Below are 16,479 nucleotides of genomic sequence, written 5' to 3' on the forward strand. Positions count from 1 at the left end.
CTCCTGGAACCTGCAGTCGCGGGTGTAGACCCGCTGCGGGGGCGGGGTGGGCGCGTGAGGCCGGCGACACCCTCCCCCGCCGCCCCGGGGTCGCCGCCCCCCGCCGCCCCCTGCCCGCACTCACCGACCCGTAGAGCCGGCCTCGGCGGTTCATGGCCACGTAGAAACCCGCGTGGACGGCCTTGAGGACCACGACGCCCACGCGGACGGAGCGAATCTCCAGGATAGCTGGGGGGGGGGGACCCGGTTCGTGAGGTGGGGGCGGGGTTCTGGAGGGCGGGGCCTGGAGGGGCGGGGCTCTGGAGGACAGCTTGTTCACTCATTCACACACCCACTCCTTCATTCTTTCTTCACTCATTCGCTCCGTCACTCATTTGCTCGCTCCTTCATTCATTTATTCATTCAGGTAACACCTGTCAGACACCTCCTCTACCGACCCTTGTGCTGGGTGGGGGACCCACGAGGGACCATGACAGACCTTGTCAGGGAGCTTCCCTAAGGCCTGACTAGATCGCGGTGGGAGGAGGCATGGGGTGGGGGGACCATCCTGGGCATATTCTGGGGACTGCAAGAGAAGAAGAGAGAGGCGGGGTCCGGGACCAGGGGAGGGACTGGGGGCTAGCCTTCTCCTGAGGGCCCTGGGGAGCCACAGCAGGGTGTGGAGCCAGAGGGGCCCTGGGCAGGTCAGTGTAGTCGGTGCAGATCGGCCCTCGTGCAGCATCTGATCCAGGGAGTTGGGGGGCCCACCTCCATAATTATGCTCTAGCTGTCTCCCTCCCACTCATCCCTCATAAGGCTCAGGGGAGGCTGGACCTGATGGGGCTGTGGGGAGGGGTGAAGGTGGCCGATTCAGGCTGGGTCTGGGGGCTTCCATCGCTCAGCGACCCCTCTCCTGACTCTGGAATTCCTCCTCAGGTCTAGCTAAAGCCTGACCCCTCAGACACTCCCCTCAGATCCAAATTCTGCTCTCTGCACCCCCAGCCGAGAAAGGTCATCCAACAGGCCCGGGGTCACATCCCTGAACCTCCCTACACGGCAGCTGCAGGGAATTTTGCAAGACATGAATTAGATCCTGTCCCTCCACTGCTCAAAACTCTGCTGTGGCTCCCCAGTGCACTCAAGATGAAGTGAACAGAATGCCTCTCAGCCCCCGCCCCCCAACCCCATGGTCTGACCTCTCATCACCCACGATGCTCATCCTCCTGCTTCTCAGACACACTGGGCTCTTCTGCACCCCAGGGCCTTCACACCTGCCGTTTCCGCTGCCAGGTACCCAGCTCCTTTATGCATGGCTGGCTACTTCTCATCATACAAGACTGGAGGGGCCTCCAGGGCCTCCCAGCTGAGGCACCAACCCCATCGCCTCCCCTACATTGCCCTGTTCTCATTTTTTTTGTATCACGTGGCCTGCTCTGAAATTATCATATTCCTTGTTCACTTGTTTACATTTCACCTCACCCTGGGAGCCCCATGAGGGCAGTTTGTCTCAGTCACCTTTGCGTCCCTCGTGCTCAGTACTGCACACAGGAGGTGCCTAATTAATAACCACAGAATGAATGGGGGAGAGAAGAGCTCCAGGCGGCACCCATACTGAACTGTCAATCATCTGTCACCCTCATTGCTGCCCACAATGGGGAAGCCAGGCCCAAGAGAGGTGTCCACTGTCCCAGGTCACCCAGCGGGGCCAGGCCACACCCCAAGCCCGAGGCCACCTGGCTGTGCCCACCACTGACTGACTGGCCCAGCCAGTCCCTGTCATCTGCCCTTGTCGCATGAGCCTAATGAGGGCCTTGGGAGTCCCAGATGAAAGCAGCTGGGAAGGGCAGGGGGTGATTATCTGCCCTAATGGTGGTGATTCAGGCCGTGGCTGGCGATTAACTTGGCCCCCTCCCCAGCTGTCCCCGCCCTGGCCCTCGGAGCTGAGGGGAAACTGAGGCCAGCCCATGGGGTCACTGACTGCCCTGGCCCCCAGTTATCCCCAAATTCCTCCTCTTTGCCTCGACCTCCTCTTTCAACGTGCTTTCCACAAACACTTACTGAGTGCCTACTGTTTGATGGATGAGGCACTGGGTATATGGCCTGTCGGCAGTGATGGTGACTCCAGCTTGATGTGGTTCCACCCCACCCTTGCAGTGTGACCCTGAGCAGATCACTCCCCCTTCTATGCCTCCATTTCCCCATCTACCAAATGGGCTCTCTGGGAAGAAACACAGGGGTCCCCAGTCAGGCAGGTCCTGACTCTGGTTTTGCTGGGTCCAGGAGTCCAGAGTTCAAATATCGGCTCTCCCTCCACCTCAGTATGCAACAGGCCTGCAACAGTCCCTCCTGGAGACTCAGTTTACCCCTGTAAATGGGCCCACTGACCCCAACCTCATGACCATTCCGCAAAGACTCATCTTTGCAGCTGAGTCTGACCTGGAGCTGGGAGCTTCCTCTGTATCCTCCTCCTCAGGGTCCAGTTGTCCCACCACGAGGGTTGCACCCCGTATTACAGCGGAGGAAACTGAGGTTCCAGATGGAAAATTACTTGGCCAAGGCCACGCTGCCAGAAGAGCCTTAGGGACTCTCCCTCCGGCAGCTGCAGCGCCAGGCCCAGCTCATTCTTCCTATTACTGATGCCTCTGTTGTTGTTCTCATCATCGGCCTCCCTGAGGCTTCCCCCCACCCCCATCCACGCCAGCCATCATAGGCTGCCACCTCCGGGAAGTCCTCCCGAGCGCACTCACTGTCGGGGCTGTGACGCCAGCGGGTGCCCTGCACGCGGCCACCGGGATCCACTCTTAGGAAGAAGTGGGTGGAGGAGAAGAGGCGCCGCCAGCGCACATCGCCCTCCAGGTGGGGATAGCTCCGCGGTTTCCTCAGCCCGCTCGGGGTCCCCACGCCGCCGGGCGCCCGTGCCACCAGCAGCCACGCCAGGCCCAACCACAGTCTGCTGCGCATGGCCCCTTGTCCGCTGCTCTCATCTACCTCGCCCCTGTCGCTACCGGCTCTAGCCTCCCCGCGCGAGTCCGCGGCTCTGCCATTGCGGGGCTAGGGGCGGAGCGCCCGAACCTGGCCGCCCCTCGCGAACCAATCAGTGAGCCTCGGAGGCCGGACCAAGGTCTCGTGGAGGCAGGGCCAGGGGTGGGGCGGGGCCGTGGTCCGGGAGCTGGCCAATGGAGAGTCAGGGGTGGGGCCAAAGTTCGGGGCGGGGCCCATTCAGAAATACAAGCTCCAGCCCAGCGCGTGTTTGTTTTTCTTTCTGGGCGGGGAGGGCGGTGAGTGTCTGTGAGTCACGGGATTGGCTCGGACGTGGGGCCTCGTGGGACCAGAGACACGGAGAGAGACACAGAGACAGACAGAGACACAGAGGTAGACACACAGAGACAGGAAAACGGAGAGAGATACTGAGAGAGAGATACAGAGACACAGAGACGGGGACACAGAGAGAGACACAGAGACATACCAAGAGATAGAGAGAGACAGAGACGAGACAGGGAGAGCGATACCAATAGACAGATACAGAGACAGAGAGCGACAAAGATAGGAGAGACAGACACACAGAGACAGGAAGACAGAGAGAGACACTGAGAGACAGAGAGAGAAACAGACACAGAGAGATACGAAGAGACAGAAACAAGAGAGACAGGGAGACAGAGACAGAGAGAGATAGTAAGAGACACAGATACAGAGACAGAGAAACAGAGACAGAGATAGGCAGAGACACAGACAGGGAGGTAGAGATACCAAGAGATTGCGGGAGACAGAGACAGAGAGACAGCAACAGGGAGAGACAGAGAATAAGAGAGACAGACTGACGGAGAGGTGGGGATGCCCAGGGGTACGAGACTGAGACCAAGGTTCTATGGTGCTGGGACTTGTGTCTGCCTGTCTGGGGAGAGTGGGGGGCGGGTGGGAGGATGCGCAGATGAATGGTTGGGGGTGGGTGTGTGGACAGATATTGGGGCAGCTGGATGGGTGTTTGTGGATGTGTCGATGGGCCAATGGCCGGCTGACAGCGACTCGGTGATGCCTAGCACCAGCTCAGCGTCCACAGCTACTCTGCAGCCCTGGAGGGGGCAGCCCTTTGCACCGACACCTGTTCATCATTTGAAGTGGCACCCCAAGTCCCAGGGAAACCACCAGGCAAGGCTTCAGCCCAGGGGTGTTCCCAGAGCAGCACTCACCCCCACCTGCCCCCCTCATACCCCGGGGGCTCTGCGCCCCAAGAGTGAGCCCAGCGAGGGCTTCAGAGCCTTGGTTGAGAGATGTCATTGACAGGTGGGGAAACTGAGGCCCATGAGGGGCAGCAACCCCCCAAGGCCTCACACAAGACACATCATTGCTCTGATCCCTGTCCCTCTGCTCCCAACTGCCCCGTCCTGGGCCCCAGGCAACACTTTAAATAGCACTGGGGTCAGGAGGTGTAACTGGTCCACCCAGACGCTAGAATGCCTTCGTGGTGGCTCAGGGGTTTCCCCGACGCCCTCCTCCCGCATAAGAGGTCACACGGGGGTGTGGCAGACACCTGAGGTTCAGGACCCAAAGGCTGAGATGGGGGACACCTGTGTAGATGTGGGGCATCCGTGTGTCCCAGGCCCAGCCCATTTCCCTGCTCTTCGAGCTGTGATACCAGCACCTGGGGGGCCCTGCACAGTGATGTCCCCTGCCCAAGCCTCAGTGCCTCCCCCGTGGAATGGGCTGGAAAGGGGGTGGCCGGAAGATGAAATAATTCACGTTCCACGCTGAGCCCCGCATGGAGCAGATTCTGAGGAAATCTCCGTGCCTCTCTAACCCTCCCTTCCTGATCCCCCTCCAGGAGGATCTTCTGGGGCCCCTTGTTCAAAAATAGGTAAGGATTTCAGGACGGTGAGGACAGGGCCTTGAGCCAGCACAGGCCCGGTGAGGTGGCGGCACATGCCCGGTCGGCGGCCCTGAGCGTGAGTGGCTGTGTGTATTTGTTTAACAGCAGCTTTATTGAGATGTAATTCATATATCATACAATCCACCCATGCAAAGTGTGCAATCTAGGGTTGGGTGATCTTTACCTCTCTCTAATTCTAGAACATTCCATCCCCCCAAAGAGAAATTCTATGTCCATTAACAATCACTCCCCACCCCCCTCCCCCCAGCCCCGATCCACTTCCTGTCTCTATGGATTTACCTGTTCTGGCTGTTTCATATACGTGGGATCCTGCAATACGTGGCCTTTTGTGACTGGCTTCTCCACTGAGCATGTTTTCAAGGTTCATCGATGTCTTAGCATGGCTGGTGGGAAGGCAAAATGGTGCAGCTGCTTTGAAAACGGTCTGGCAGTTCCTCAAAAAGTTAAACATAGAGTTTCCATATGACCCAGCAATTCCACTCTTAGGTATAGACCCAAGGGAAATGACAACACATATCCACACAAAAACTCATCCACAAATGTTCACTGTAGCACTATTCACAATAGCCAAAAGGTGGAAACAACCCAAGTGTCCATCGATGAATTAATGGATCAACAGCATGTGGTCCGTCCCCACAATGGGCTATTACTAAGCCAGAAAGAGAAACGATGTCCCGATCCACAGTACAACACGGATGGACCTTAAACATTTTATGCTGAGTGAAATCACCAAAAACCAAACCAAACCGGTTGCCGTCGAGTCGATCCCAACTCGTAGCGACCCTACAGGGCAGCGTACAACTGCCCCGCAGGGCTTCCAAGGAGTGGCTGGTGAATTTGAACTGCCGACCTTTTGGTGAGCAACCAAGCTTTTTAACCACTGAAGCACCAGGGCTCCTGAGTGAAATAAGTCAGTCACAAAAGGGCAAATATCGTACAATTCCATTTATATGCAATATCTAAAATAGGCAAATGCATGAGACCAAAGTTTTTTAGTGGGTACTAGGGGTGAGTGGAGCGGGGGAATGGGGAGTTATTGTTGACAGGGAATGAATTTCTGTTCGGGGTGACCAAAAACATGTGGAAATGGATGATGGTGATGATTGTACAACATGGTGAATGTAATTAATGTCACTGAATCGTACACTTAAAAAGGTTAAAATGGCAAAAGTTTTGTTATATATATTTTGTTGTGGCTGTTAGGTGCCATTGAGTCAGTTCCCACTCACAGCGACCCCGTGTACAACAGAACAAAACACTGCCCTGTCCTGCGCCATCCTCACAATCGTTGTTATGTTTGATCCCATTGTTGCAGCCACTGTGTCAATCCATCTCTCTGAGGGTCCTTCTCTTTTTCGCTGACCCTCTACTTTACCAAGCATGATGTCCTTCTCTAGGGACTGGTCCCTCCTGATAACATGTCCAAAGTATGTGAGACAAAGTCTCACCATCCTTGTTTCCAAGGAGGATTCTGGCTGTACTTTTTCCAAGGCAGAGTTTCTTGGACAGATTTTGTTCTTCTGGCAGTCCTTGGTACATTCAATTTCTTCACCAACACCATAATTCAAAAGCATTGATTCTTCTTCGGTTTTCCTCATTCACTGTCCAGCTTTCACATGCATATGAGGTGATTGAAAACACCATGGCTTGGGTCATCTTAGTCCTCAAAGTGACATCTTTGTTTTTCAAAATTTTAAAGAGGTCTTGTGCAGCAAATATGTCCAATGAAGTATATTGTTTAATTTCTTGACTGCTGCTTCCATGGGTGTTGATTATAGATCCAGGTAACATGAAATCCTTGACAACTTTAATCTTTTCTCTGTGTGTAATGATGTTGCTTATTGGTCCAGTTGTGAGAATTTTTGTCTTCTTTATGCTGAGGTGTAATCCATACTGAAGGCTGTGGTCTGTGATCTTCATCAGTACGTGCTTCAAGTCCTCTTCACTTTCAGCAAGCAAGGTTGTGTCGTCCACGTACTGCAGGTTGTTAATGAGTCTTTCTCCAATCTTAATGCCGCATTCTTCTTCATGTAGTCCAGTTTCTCGGCTTATTTGCTCAGCATGTATCTGTTTTACCAACATAAAATTGAGAGAGAACAGTGTGATTGAGTCATAGCTCAGCATGGCAGTCAAGGTGCTGAAGTGAGCATTACAGACGGGTGAGCACCTGACTGAGGCTCCCTAGAGACTGCTCAGCAGTATGTTCGAATGAGATCCGCAAGAAGAACGACATCCTCACTGCTGGGATTCAGGGACCCCGCTCTAGGGAAATACTGGTGGGGTGGGGGTGGGGGGTGGGGGGCTCGTCCCAGTGCGTAGATGAGGAAACTGCTGTGGCTTAAGGAAAGGTGAGAGAATTCAGAAGTCATGACTTCCAGCCCCAGTTGTTGGCTCTGCCAGGCTGTAGGGGGGCAAGAGGGTGTCTCTAGGTCTTGGGGAACCAGGTGAGGATGATTCAGCCCCCCAGGGCCAGGAGGGCAACCCCAGGTCCCAGTTGGGTCTGAGGTTACCGCCCCCTGGGGCACCTTGGGGTGGGCTAGGCTGGCTAAGGAGAACCTGCTGTCTGTCGAAAACTTTCCTGGGCGGTGGCCTCATGTCACCCAGGCCTGCAGGGGCGGCTGTGTCTGGAATGTCAGTAGGAGTCCAGAACCTCCCTGAGCTCAGGTCTGCCCTCGAATGTGGACTAATGGAGAAACCCAGGTCTGAGCATCTGCAGGCAGGTGGTAGCCCGAACTGAGACCCCTAAGGCCTCTTGGTCTGGCCTCTGCGCAGCCCTCCAGTCTCTGTTCTTTCCCCTCACCCCGACTCTGCTGGAGTTCCTCCAATTATCCATGTCCCTTCCTGCCTCAGGGCCTTTGCAGTTGCTGTCTTCCCCACCTGGAACGCAGTTCCCCCAGATATTCCCAGGGCTCCTTCTCATCCTCCACATGCCAGCTGTTCTGGACCAGGCACTCCCCTTTCTGTGCCTCAGTTTCCCTGACTAAATGGTTGGTTGCCGCGCCTTTCTGGTCTGGTTTTAAACTCCGGCCCTTCCACTCCTGAGCTGAAGCCTTTGCTAGTCTGAGATCTGGGATCACCCTGGAGGCCAGGGCTGGGATGCTCCAGGCTCCAGTACTGTCTCATTGCTTTTGTTCTCATTCCCATTAAGCAGAAGAGACACCCAGGACGTTAATCCACTCTTCCTGTTCCACTGCCCACCCCTTGTCCTTGGAGGCTGAGGCGTTAGTAGGTAAACCGAGGCCAGAGAGAGTGGACGAAGCAAATGGGCTGAGAGCCGGGCAGCCCCGTATCCCTAATGTCCACGCTGTGTGTCTTTGGACAAGTTGGTTGACCTCTTTGAGCCTCAGCTTCTCCACAATAAACTGGGGTTAGTAATAATTCCCACTCCAAAGTTGTCGCTGGACCAATGAAAATTGCAGACGGGAATGTCTAAATCGCAGAACGCTGTCCTAATTATTAGCTGACTAGCCCTTTAAATAAAAAAAATCCAAGTTCCGGGGTCTTCCCTAGACTGGAGTCGCCCCTTGTTGCTAAGGCTAGGGCTCCCCCAGCCCCATGTTGAGAACCAAGGGAAGAGCCAATCAGAGCGTTCTGCCGTCTCATGCCCTCGCGCCTCCGGAGCCCCGCTGCCCTCTGGGAGTTGTCGTTCCTGTGGCGAATTTCCGGCTGGGGCCGTGGGACTACAACTCCCGGCAGGCACCGCGGAGGCGCATGCGCAGGCCCAGGGTGGCGGGCCGGGGCCTCGTGAGGCATGTCGGCGCTGCGCTGGGGCTGCGGTGCGGCCGGGCTCGGGCGGGCCCTGGTGCCCGCCGGCCGCCGTCGCCTCCTGGCCGAGGAAGGTAACACGGGGGAGGCCCGGTGGCCCGGGGACGCCGCCGCGCCTTTGCCACGCTAGTCCAGCGGGGGTGGCCTTTGACCTTTTGGGACCCCGGGATCCAGCTACCCCCACCTTTGCCCTTTGCCTGGTGGGGTTCTGGGAAACCCACCGACACGCGACCCCGCGTGTCACTAGCCTTCGCCCCGCTCCGTTCACGGGGTCAGCAGGGCCTTTAGACTCGGTTTCTTTTGGAGAACTCTGACCCCATCAGTTGGGATTTAGGGACGCTTGATCTGTGGCAGTGGTTAAACGCTCAGCTGCGAATCCAAAGGTCGGCAGTTCGAACCCACCAGCCGCTCCGCGCGAGAAAGATCTGGCAGTCTGCTTCCGTGAAGATAGAGCCTTGGAAACACTGTGGGGCAGTTCTCTGTCCTGTAGGGTGGCTATGAGTCAGAATGGACTGGACAGCAACGGGTTTGATCTTTGAACCCTCTGGACCTTTAAGTTCAGGAAACCCTCTATCCTTGATCTTAGCGTTTGGGGCCCCTTTCACCTTTGGCCTCTTGGTTTCTTTCCAATATGAGGCCCCGCTGACAGTGTCCAACCCCGCGATCTCCATCCACATGAGGACTCACCCCCTGTTGTCTCTCCCGCAGGGGCGGGGGCCCTTGATGGCATCTGGGGCCGCAGAAGGAGCTCGTCCGCCAGCCCTTGTGAGCGAGACCGCCGGAAGGACTGGGGCCATGCGGAGCTGCTGGAAGGTGAGCCCGGGACCCCCGGCTTGGGGCTATGAGCCCCTTCTTCAACATGACGGCTGTCAGCCTTTCCCCCAGGTCACACCCACAAGAAGGGGATGGCCTCCCGCTGCACGAGGAATAAACTGAGGCTCACTCTAAGGGTAGTAGTGGTACCTACCTCTTGGGAGGGGGTCCCCAGGGGCCACTGAGAAAGCAGAGCGGAGCAGGTGGCATGGTTTGGCGAGATCAGTAAACACCATTGCCGTGGCTGTGACAGGCGCCTTTGCAGCTTTCTGACCCAGGCTGTGTGTGCCCATGTGAGCCCTTTGAATCCCCTCCTGCCGGAAACCCTGCAGCCAGAGTTGAGCCCCGAAGGTGTGGCCACACAGGGTCACCGGTGGCAGAGCCAGGATTTGAACCCTGATTTGACTGATACCCTGTCTTCGTTCTCTGGGGCTGGGTGCCGATGGAATCCAGCCTCCACTCCTTCCCGTCTTGGTAACTTGGGAAGAACAGCCCAGTCCCTCGTGGTCCCCAGATCCCTGGCGTTTGGGTGCCAGCCCTGTGTGGGGTGCTGGGACCCAGTCATGAACAAAGCTGGCTAAAGTCCCTCTAGTGATGGAGGCAGGTCAGGAGGCAGACATTCATGAGGTGGTGGGTGTGCTAGGAAAGTGAACTGTGAACTGTCGGGGGCTGTTGAGGTTGTGAGTAGGTGGGTTCAGCGCAGGCCTGGATGGTGTCAGGGTTAGTGCATTCCGGGCAGTGGGAACAGCACGTGCAAAGGCCCTGAGGCAGGACCATGCCTGGTGAGTTGGGGGAACAATGAAGAGGCCGTTATGGCTGCTGCAATGAATGGGGGGAGAGAGGAGGAGGGGAGGGCAGGGCCCTGTGGGCAGGGAGGACTGGGCTTTAACCTGAGGGTCGTGGGAGTCCTCAGAGGGCAGCGAGCGGAGCAGGGAGGGGCCGACTTGGTGCTCGTGGGCACCCTCTGGTGGCCACAGAGAGAACAGACCGTGGCAGCGCCGGCCACTGGGGCCAAGGCCATTGCACTGGTCCAGGGGGTGGTGGGCTGGGCCAGGTCGGGGCTGTGGAGGGACAGACAGATGGCTTCTAGACAGGTTTTGAAGGCAGAGCCCTGAGGATGTGCTGAGGGGTTTGATGAAGGGGTGGGGAGGGGGTTGTGACGCCCCGGGGTTCTTGCCTTGAGCACCTGTGAGAACGGACGGGCAGGCTTGGGGGTACTAGGAGCGTGTCTGGGACGTGGAGGAGTGCTGAGTGGACAGTGGGCGTGTGTGTCTGGGGTCGGGGAAGATGGACATTAAGGAGCTGTCAGCAGATACGTGGAATTAGACCTTCGAGACCAGGGGAGATAGGCCCCTACTGGCACAGGTGGAGGCTCCAGGGTGGCGTGAACTTGAATGGGGGTCCCTCTGACATCCTCCTGCTTTGCTTCCCCACACAGTTCTCGAGGCGCGGGTGCGGCAGCTGCAGGGGGAGTCTGTGTCAGAGGTGACGGTGAAGAGGGTGGACATGGCTCAGATCCCAGAGGGCAGCGGCAGCAGCTTCCAGCTATCCAGGAAGGCTGAGGCGGGGGCTGCCCTGGAGCTCCGCGGCCGCTGGGCGGAGAAACTGGACAAGGAGAAGCGGATCATGCAGAAGCGAAAGCAGCGACTGGAGGTGAAGCTGCAGGCCCACTCACAGAAGCCGCCCCGGGAGCAGCAGCCGAGGCCGCTGCGCGTGGAGCCGCGGCTAAAGAACGGGCAGCTGGCTGGCTGCCTGCAGCGGTGGGCACGAGGGAGTCCTGCCAGCCCTTGGGAGGAGCAGCTGGCACAGGTGTTGCAGGAGGCCCCACAGAAGCTGAGCTGTGAAGAGGTGCAGGCCCCAGCCGACAGGGGGGCCGAGGCACAGCTCTCAGGCCAGCGGCAGAAGCTCCTGGCCTTCTTTGAGTGCTGCCTGCTTACAGACCACCTGCCCCTTGCCCACCATGTGCTAGTCACCCAGCATGGCAACTTCCGGCGGCGGTGGCTGCTCACGCTTGCCATGTACAATACCGTCATGCTTGGCTGGGCCCGCAAGGTGAGCAGTGGCCGGGGGACTGGGCACAGGGAGGAAGGTTCTCCTGCAGGATCCACCTCGTTTGTTAGGGGTGGAAGTTGAGGCCCAAGGACGGGGAGGGACTTGCCCACTGTCTTCCAGTCACCAGTGGGGAACACTCAGATTTGACCCTTGCCTTTCTTAGCTCTAAAGTTCAAGAGCTTTGTATGTTATTGTTTTAATAATATTTTAAGATCTTTCAAATATAAACTACACATGGCTGTCACAGGAAATTTGAAAATGGAACAAAAAAGGAAGAAATGCTGGCTAACATTCTAGCACATTTTCTTCTGTTCAGGGTTTCCTAACCTGTCTAGTGCAAGAGGCCCTTTTGGCATCTGGGGCAGCCTACAGACCCCTCCTCAGACTAATGATTTTAATGCTTTGGGCTTAGTTTGCTCTTCTTTTTCTGGTTTCCTAAGGTGGAAGGTTAAGTCATTAGTCTGGGATTCTTTTTTAATGTAGGTGTTTATAGCTATAAATTTTCCTCTGAGCACTGCTTTAGCTGCATCCCGTAAATTTTGTTATGTTTCTGTTTTCATTCATTGCAAAGTATTTTCTATTTCCTCTTGTGGTTCACATGTCTTTCAAAGGGGAAAAAAATCCCCAAAGTCCTCCCACCCCATGCTTCTGCAGTTCTAGTTTGAGAACTCCTGTCACTGTAGTGACCACAGCGCCGACAAGACTGGTTTTGAGTGATCATCTGGATGATCTTAGCTGGTTTGCCCAGTGTGACAGTCACTAACCACATAGGTCATTTGGTTTAAATTAAAATGAAATATTCCATCGCCCAATCACACCAGCTGTCGTTCAAGCATATGTGGCTGGTGGTGCTATACTGGACGTGCAGATACAGAACATCTCCACTGTAGCAGAACGTTTTTTTGGATGGCACTGATCCATAGTGTGTTTGTCTGTCCTACCTTCTTAAAGTAATTTCATCTTCAATATGAAAACACTTTTTTAAATTTCTTATAGACTTCTCTAGGGGTGCTGGACCATGGAGTGGGTGGATGTTGGGGAACTTTGTTTTTCCCTTTGAAAAGAGGTCTGTAATCAACACTCCCCTAAACAACCAATAGCTCAAAGAAGAAACTGCAAAAGAAATTAGAAAACATTCTGAGATGAATGAAAACAAATACACAACGTGCCTAAACTTATGGGATGTAGCTAAAGCAACACTCAGAGGTAAATTTATAGCCATAAATAGGCAATTAAAAAAGAAGATCTCAAATCATTAACATGACCCCCCACGCTAAGAAACTAGCAAAAGAAGATGAAAGTAAACTCAGAGCAAACAGAGGAAAGATCAAAACAGAAATGAGTGAAAACAAGACGAGAGAAAATCAACGAAATGAAAAGTTGGTTCTTTGAAGATATTGAAAAAAAAAGAAAAAACCGTGAGCTCAGCTGACAATGAAGGGACTCTTATTTTTAGCAGCCCTGAAATCATGCACATTTGTAGCCATAAAAAAAAATTAATAAATACATTGACATAAACTCCCCCCACGATCCCACCTGCAGCTTTGGCCACCGCGCTGGTGCTCATACCTGTGTCGGTTCAGTTCACCAGTCCTACTAGTGACCCTTTGCCTCCTGATTCATTGGCTACTGACCAGGGAGAGTCTGGAGGGAGCAGCAGGGAGGGAGAGACCCTCACCCTCACTTGTCTCCCCAGGGCTCCTTCAAGGAGCTGGTCTACGTGTTCTTCATGGTGAAGGACGCTGGCCTTGCCCCCGACCTGCTGTCCTACGCGGCTGCTCTCCAGTGCATGGGGCGGCTGGACCAGGATGCCAGCACCATCAAAAGGTAGGTGGGTGTTGGGGCAGCCCCTCAGCCCCCACCCCAGGGCATGTGTGGTCACTGGGGACATGGCAGGGACAACCCAGCTGCAGCTCTGCCTCCAGGTCTTCCCGCCACGCAGGAGGATCTCTCTGGCTGACGTGGGGGCTGGGCGTCCCCGGAGGAGGCTGGGCTAGTATCGCTGTATGCAGCCCAGCCCCCAGCCTGGAGTCTCAACTATCTCTTCTGTGAAATGGGGCCAACAGGGACTGAGCTCAGAGAGTGGGTGGGTGATTGTTCTGCCCCATAACTGCAGCTCTGAACAGGAGGAGACGGGGGTCGGGGGCAGAGAGGTCTGGGGGCCGGCCTGGATGGAGCCTGTGCCTGGTGGGTACTGGGATGAAGGGGTGGCCATTGGAGGGTGTCGTGGGCTGTGATGGGGCAGGTGCAGGAGCAATGGAGCCCCGTCGGCTCAGGTAGAAGCCGGGGTCAGGCTGCCCTTGTCCTTCGGGTGGGTCCGCTTCTGTAGGTGACGGGCCGCTCGTGTGCTGCCCTACTAGGTGTCTGGAGCAGATGGCCAGGGACCGGCTGCAGGTGCAGAAGCTCTTCTTGGCCGTGCCCATGTCCGAGGAGGAGCGGGCTGCGCTCCTGACAGCCGTGCGGAAGGTCAAGCCTGCCTTCAGCCCGCCGCCACGGCCCACGCCCCGGGTCAACACCTCGCCGCTGCTCAAGGACATCTATGCCCAGGTGAGCCCAGGCCCCACCTGGCACTGTGCACAGGCCCAGACCATGATGCCCCTGTCTAAGCTCGTATGGCGAGTGCCGTCCGGCCCAGGGTCTCTGCCCCCTCCCTACATCTGAGGGGTCTCCCGGGAGCCCAGGCCCTGTCCTCCACTCTCCCAGCTATTAAACAGGTTTTGGGTCTCTCCCTTCCTGCTCCGTGAAGGGTAAAACACACCAAGGTTTGGGGACGTGCCTGGCCCCAGCTGGGGTATAAAAGTGCCCCGACTTATGGTCAAGTGGAAGGTGCCGGAAGATTAGAAAAGGAGTCAAAAGCCTGCGGGCTGGAAGATGAGAGCCCAGCACTCAGTCCCAGGGCAGGGGGTAGAGGGGAGGTGTGTGGTGGGTTTTGTTTGATTTTATTGAGATGTAATTCACACACCATACCCATCAGTTATTGAAAGTGAACAGCTCGGAGGTTTTCAGTGTATTCACCGAGCTGTGCAGCCATCACCTCTGCCTGGTTCCAGAACATTCTGTCTCCCCCAGGGGAACCCGCGTTCATTAGCAGTCACTCTGCATTCCCCCTCTCCAGCGCCTGACAACCGCTGAGTTACTTGCTGTCTCTTTGCATCTGCGTCTTCTGGATACTTCATATAAACGGGATTGTTTTGGTCTGGCTTCTCGCACTGAGCACACGGTTTCCAAGGTCATCCACGTTGTAACACGTATCAGCTTCATTCCTGCTTGTAGCTGAATAATACTCTGTTGTGTGGATGGACTACATTGCGTCCATCCGTCATCTGCGGATGGACACGTGGGTTGTTTCCCTTTTATGGTCCTGTGATCAGGGACGAATACCCAGTGAGCAAGGTAAGCACGGGTTTACTTGTGTTTAGTTTCTAATCCGTTGTTACTGCAGAGTAAACCGGTGTTTGCCTTGCTCACCGGGTAATCCATCCGTCAGGGACTGTAAATTTGAAGAGACTGATTCTGTAGGAAGGGGCTGTGGGGTTGGGAAAGAGACAGATGCCAGCCGTACCTAGAAGAAGAATCTCTGATGTGGTGAAAAAAATGTGAAATTGTTCACTACAGACGATCTGGTAAGCAAGGTAAGCACCGTGCTTACCTTGTCTATTGGCTAATCCACCCCCTCCTGTGACTAGAGCTGCCGTGAACATGCGCGTGTGTTTCTGTGTGGACCTTATGCCTGCCTTAGTGCGTTGGGCTTTAGCCTCTATTTTTAACTTGTTTATTTTTGGATGGTCACACGCTCACCCAGTTCCAAGTTTAAAAAGGAAGCAAACATCTGGGCACGCTGTGGATGGCCCCCTGTGCTTGCGGCCCCGGTGAATGTGTGCCCTTCGATGCCTGTGCCCTTCCCCAAGGGACTGAGGCCAGGCGGGGAAAATGCCTTTCTTCCTGCCCCAGAGGTGGCTCCTTTGTTCTGCCCCACACCTGCCTTCTCCTGATCTCAGCAGTGATGGTGCCAGAAGACTGGCAGAAAGGGATGTGGTTCTGCTGGTGGCGGGGGGAGGGTCCTGGTGGAGGCTGCTCTCCTGAAGCCCTAGGTGGTCTAGAGGTACCTTCACGGACCACGACCCAGGGTGGAGGGGCGGGGTCAGGTGCTCACGCCCCCTCCCCGCCCCCAGGGCGGCCCCGTGTCCTACCCGAAGCTGCATCTGCCGCTGAAGACGCTGGAGGACCTCTTCCAGCAGCAGCTGCGCGTCGAGCTGGCCACCACCGTCCAGGTCAAGTCCGTGGAGAAGGCCCCCCCGCTGACCAGCGAGGTTCTGCATGCGGTGAGGAGCCGGGCCGGCTGAGCCTGGGCCTTCGCCTGCTGGGTGGATGGGCCCTTCTCTGGTCTGCGTGGGTGGTCCACAGGGCGGGTCTAGGGGGGGGGCTCATGGGGTCCCGGGGCAGGTGGGCTTGCTCCCGTGCCCCTCCCGGCCGGCTCCGCCCTCCACCACCCCCCCATGGCCCGGACACGCCCATTCGCCTGCTGACGTCAGGGGGTGAGGAGGGGATCACGTGGGAGCTGCCTGGGAAAGCTCCCAGACCGTTGCCAAGGGCGCCCACGAGGCCACCCCCTTGGGCAAGGCGCTGGGTACATCCACAGGGATGCCCTCTGAGACTGGAGGGGCGAGGGTGTGCCCGAATTCCCCCTTTGTGAGTTGCAGTCCCATCCCCGGGGATGTACAGGCAAGGTGGTAACGAGCGAACTCCATCCCGCAGCGGGAGACCCTGAGGAGCCTGCGGGACCAGTGGGAGGCGGCGCTGTGCCACGAGCTGCAGGAAATCAAGGCTGAGCTGGCGCGCAGGGCCCGCGAAGGCCGCCCCACGCTTTACCCGCACCTGTGTCTGCTGAGTGAGCAGGAGACGGCGCAGATGCTGCTGCAGGTGGGCTGCGGCAGGTGGGCGCGGGGCACCAGTCAGCGCCTCGGCGGGGGCGGGGCGGGGCGGGG

At 56.5% G+C, this 16,479-nt stretch overlaps 2 protein-coding genes across 2 annotated transcripts in view; one reads left to right on the forward strand and one right to left on the reverse strand.

Moving 5' to 3' along the window:
- FGF22 (fibroblast growth factor 22) overlaps positions 1-2,940 on the reverse strand; it is a 3,165-nt gene extending 225 nt beyond the window's left edge. The window contains exons 1-3 of the mRNA XM_023733144.1: positions 2,727-2,940; positions 125-228; positions 1-33 (exon numbers count right to left, since the gene is read on the reverse strand). The exon at positions 1-33 is cut by the window's left edge and continues 225 nt beyond it. Of these exons, the coding sequence (XP_023588912.1) occupies positions 1-33; positions 125-228; positions 2,727-2,940 (351 nt within the window). The remainder of the gene's footprint in view (positions 34-124; positions 229-2,726) is intronic.
- A 5,647-nt stretch (positions 2,941-8,587) lies between these two features.
- The window catches only part of POLRMT (RNA polymerase mitochondrial), a 15,107-nt gene continuing 7,215 nt past the window's right edge, over positions 8,588-16,479 (forward strand). Inside the window, exons 1-7 of the mRNA XM_004378532.2 lie at positions 8,588-8,703; positions 9,338-9,442; positions 10,881-11,494; positions 13,191-13,321; positions 13,855-14,041; positions 15,667-15,816; positions 16,250-16,414. Coding sequence (XP_004378589.1) covers positions 8,616-8,703; positions 9,338-9,442; positions 10,881-11,494; positions 13,191-13,321; positions 13,855-14,041; positions 15,667-15,816; positions 16,250-16,414 — 1,440 coding nt within the window. The 5' untranslated portion in view covers positions 8,588-8,615. The remainder of the gene's footprint in view (positions 8,704-9,337; positions 9,443-10,880; positions 11,495-13,190; positions 13,322-13,854; positions 14,042-15,666; positions 15,817-16,249; positions 16,415-16,479) is intronic.

The sequence above is a fragment of the Trichechus manatus genome, unplaced genomic scaffold (assembly GCF_000243295.1).
Source record: "Trichechus manatus latirostris isolate Lorelei unplaced genomic scaffold, TriManLat1.0 scaffold00057, whole genome shotgun sequence".
NCBI lineage: Eukaryota > Metazoa > Chordata > Mammalia > Sirenia > Trichechidae > Trichechus > Trichechus manatus.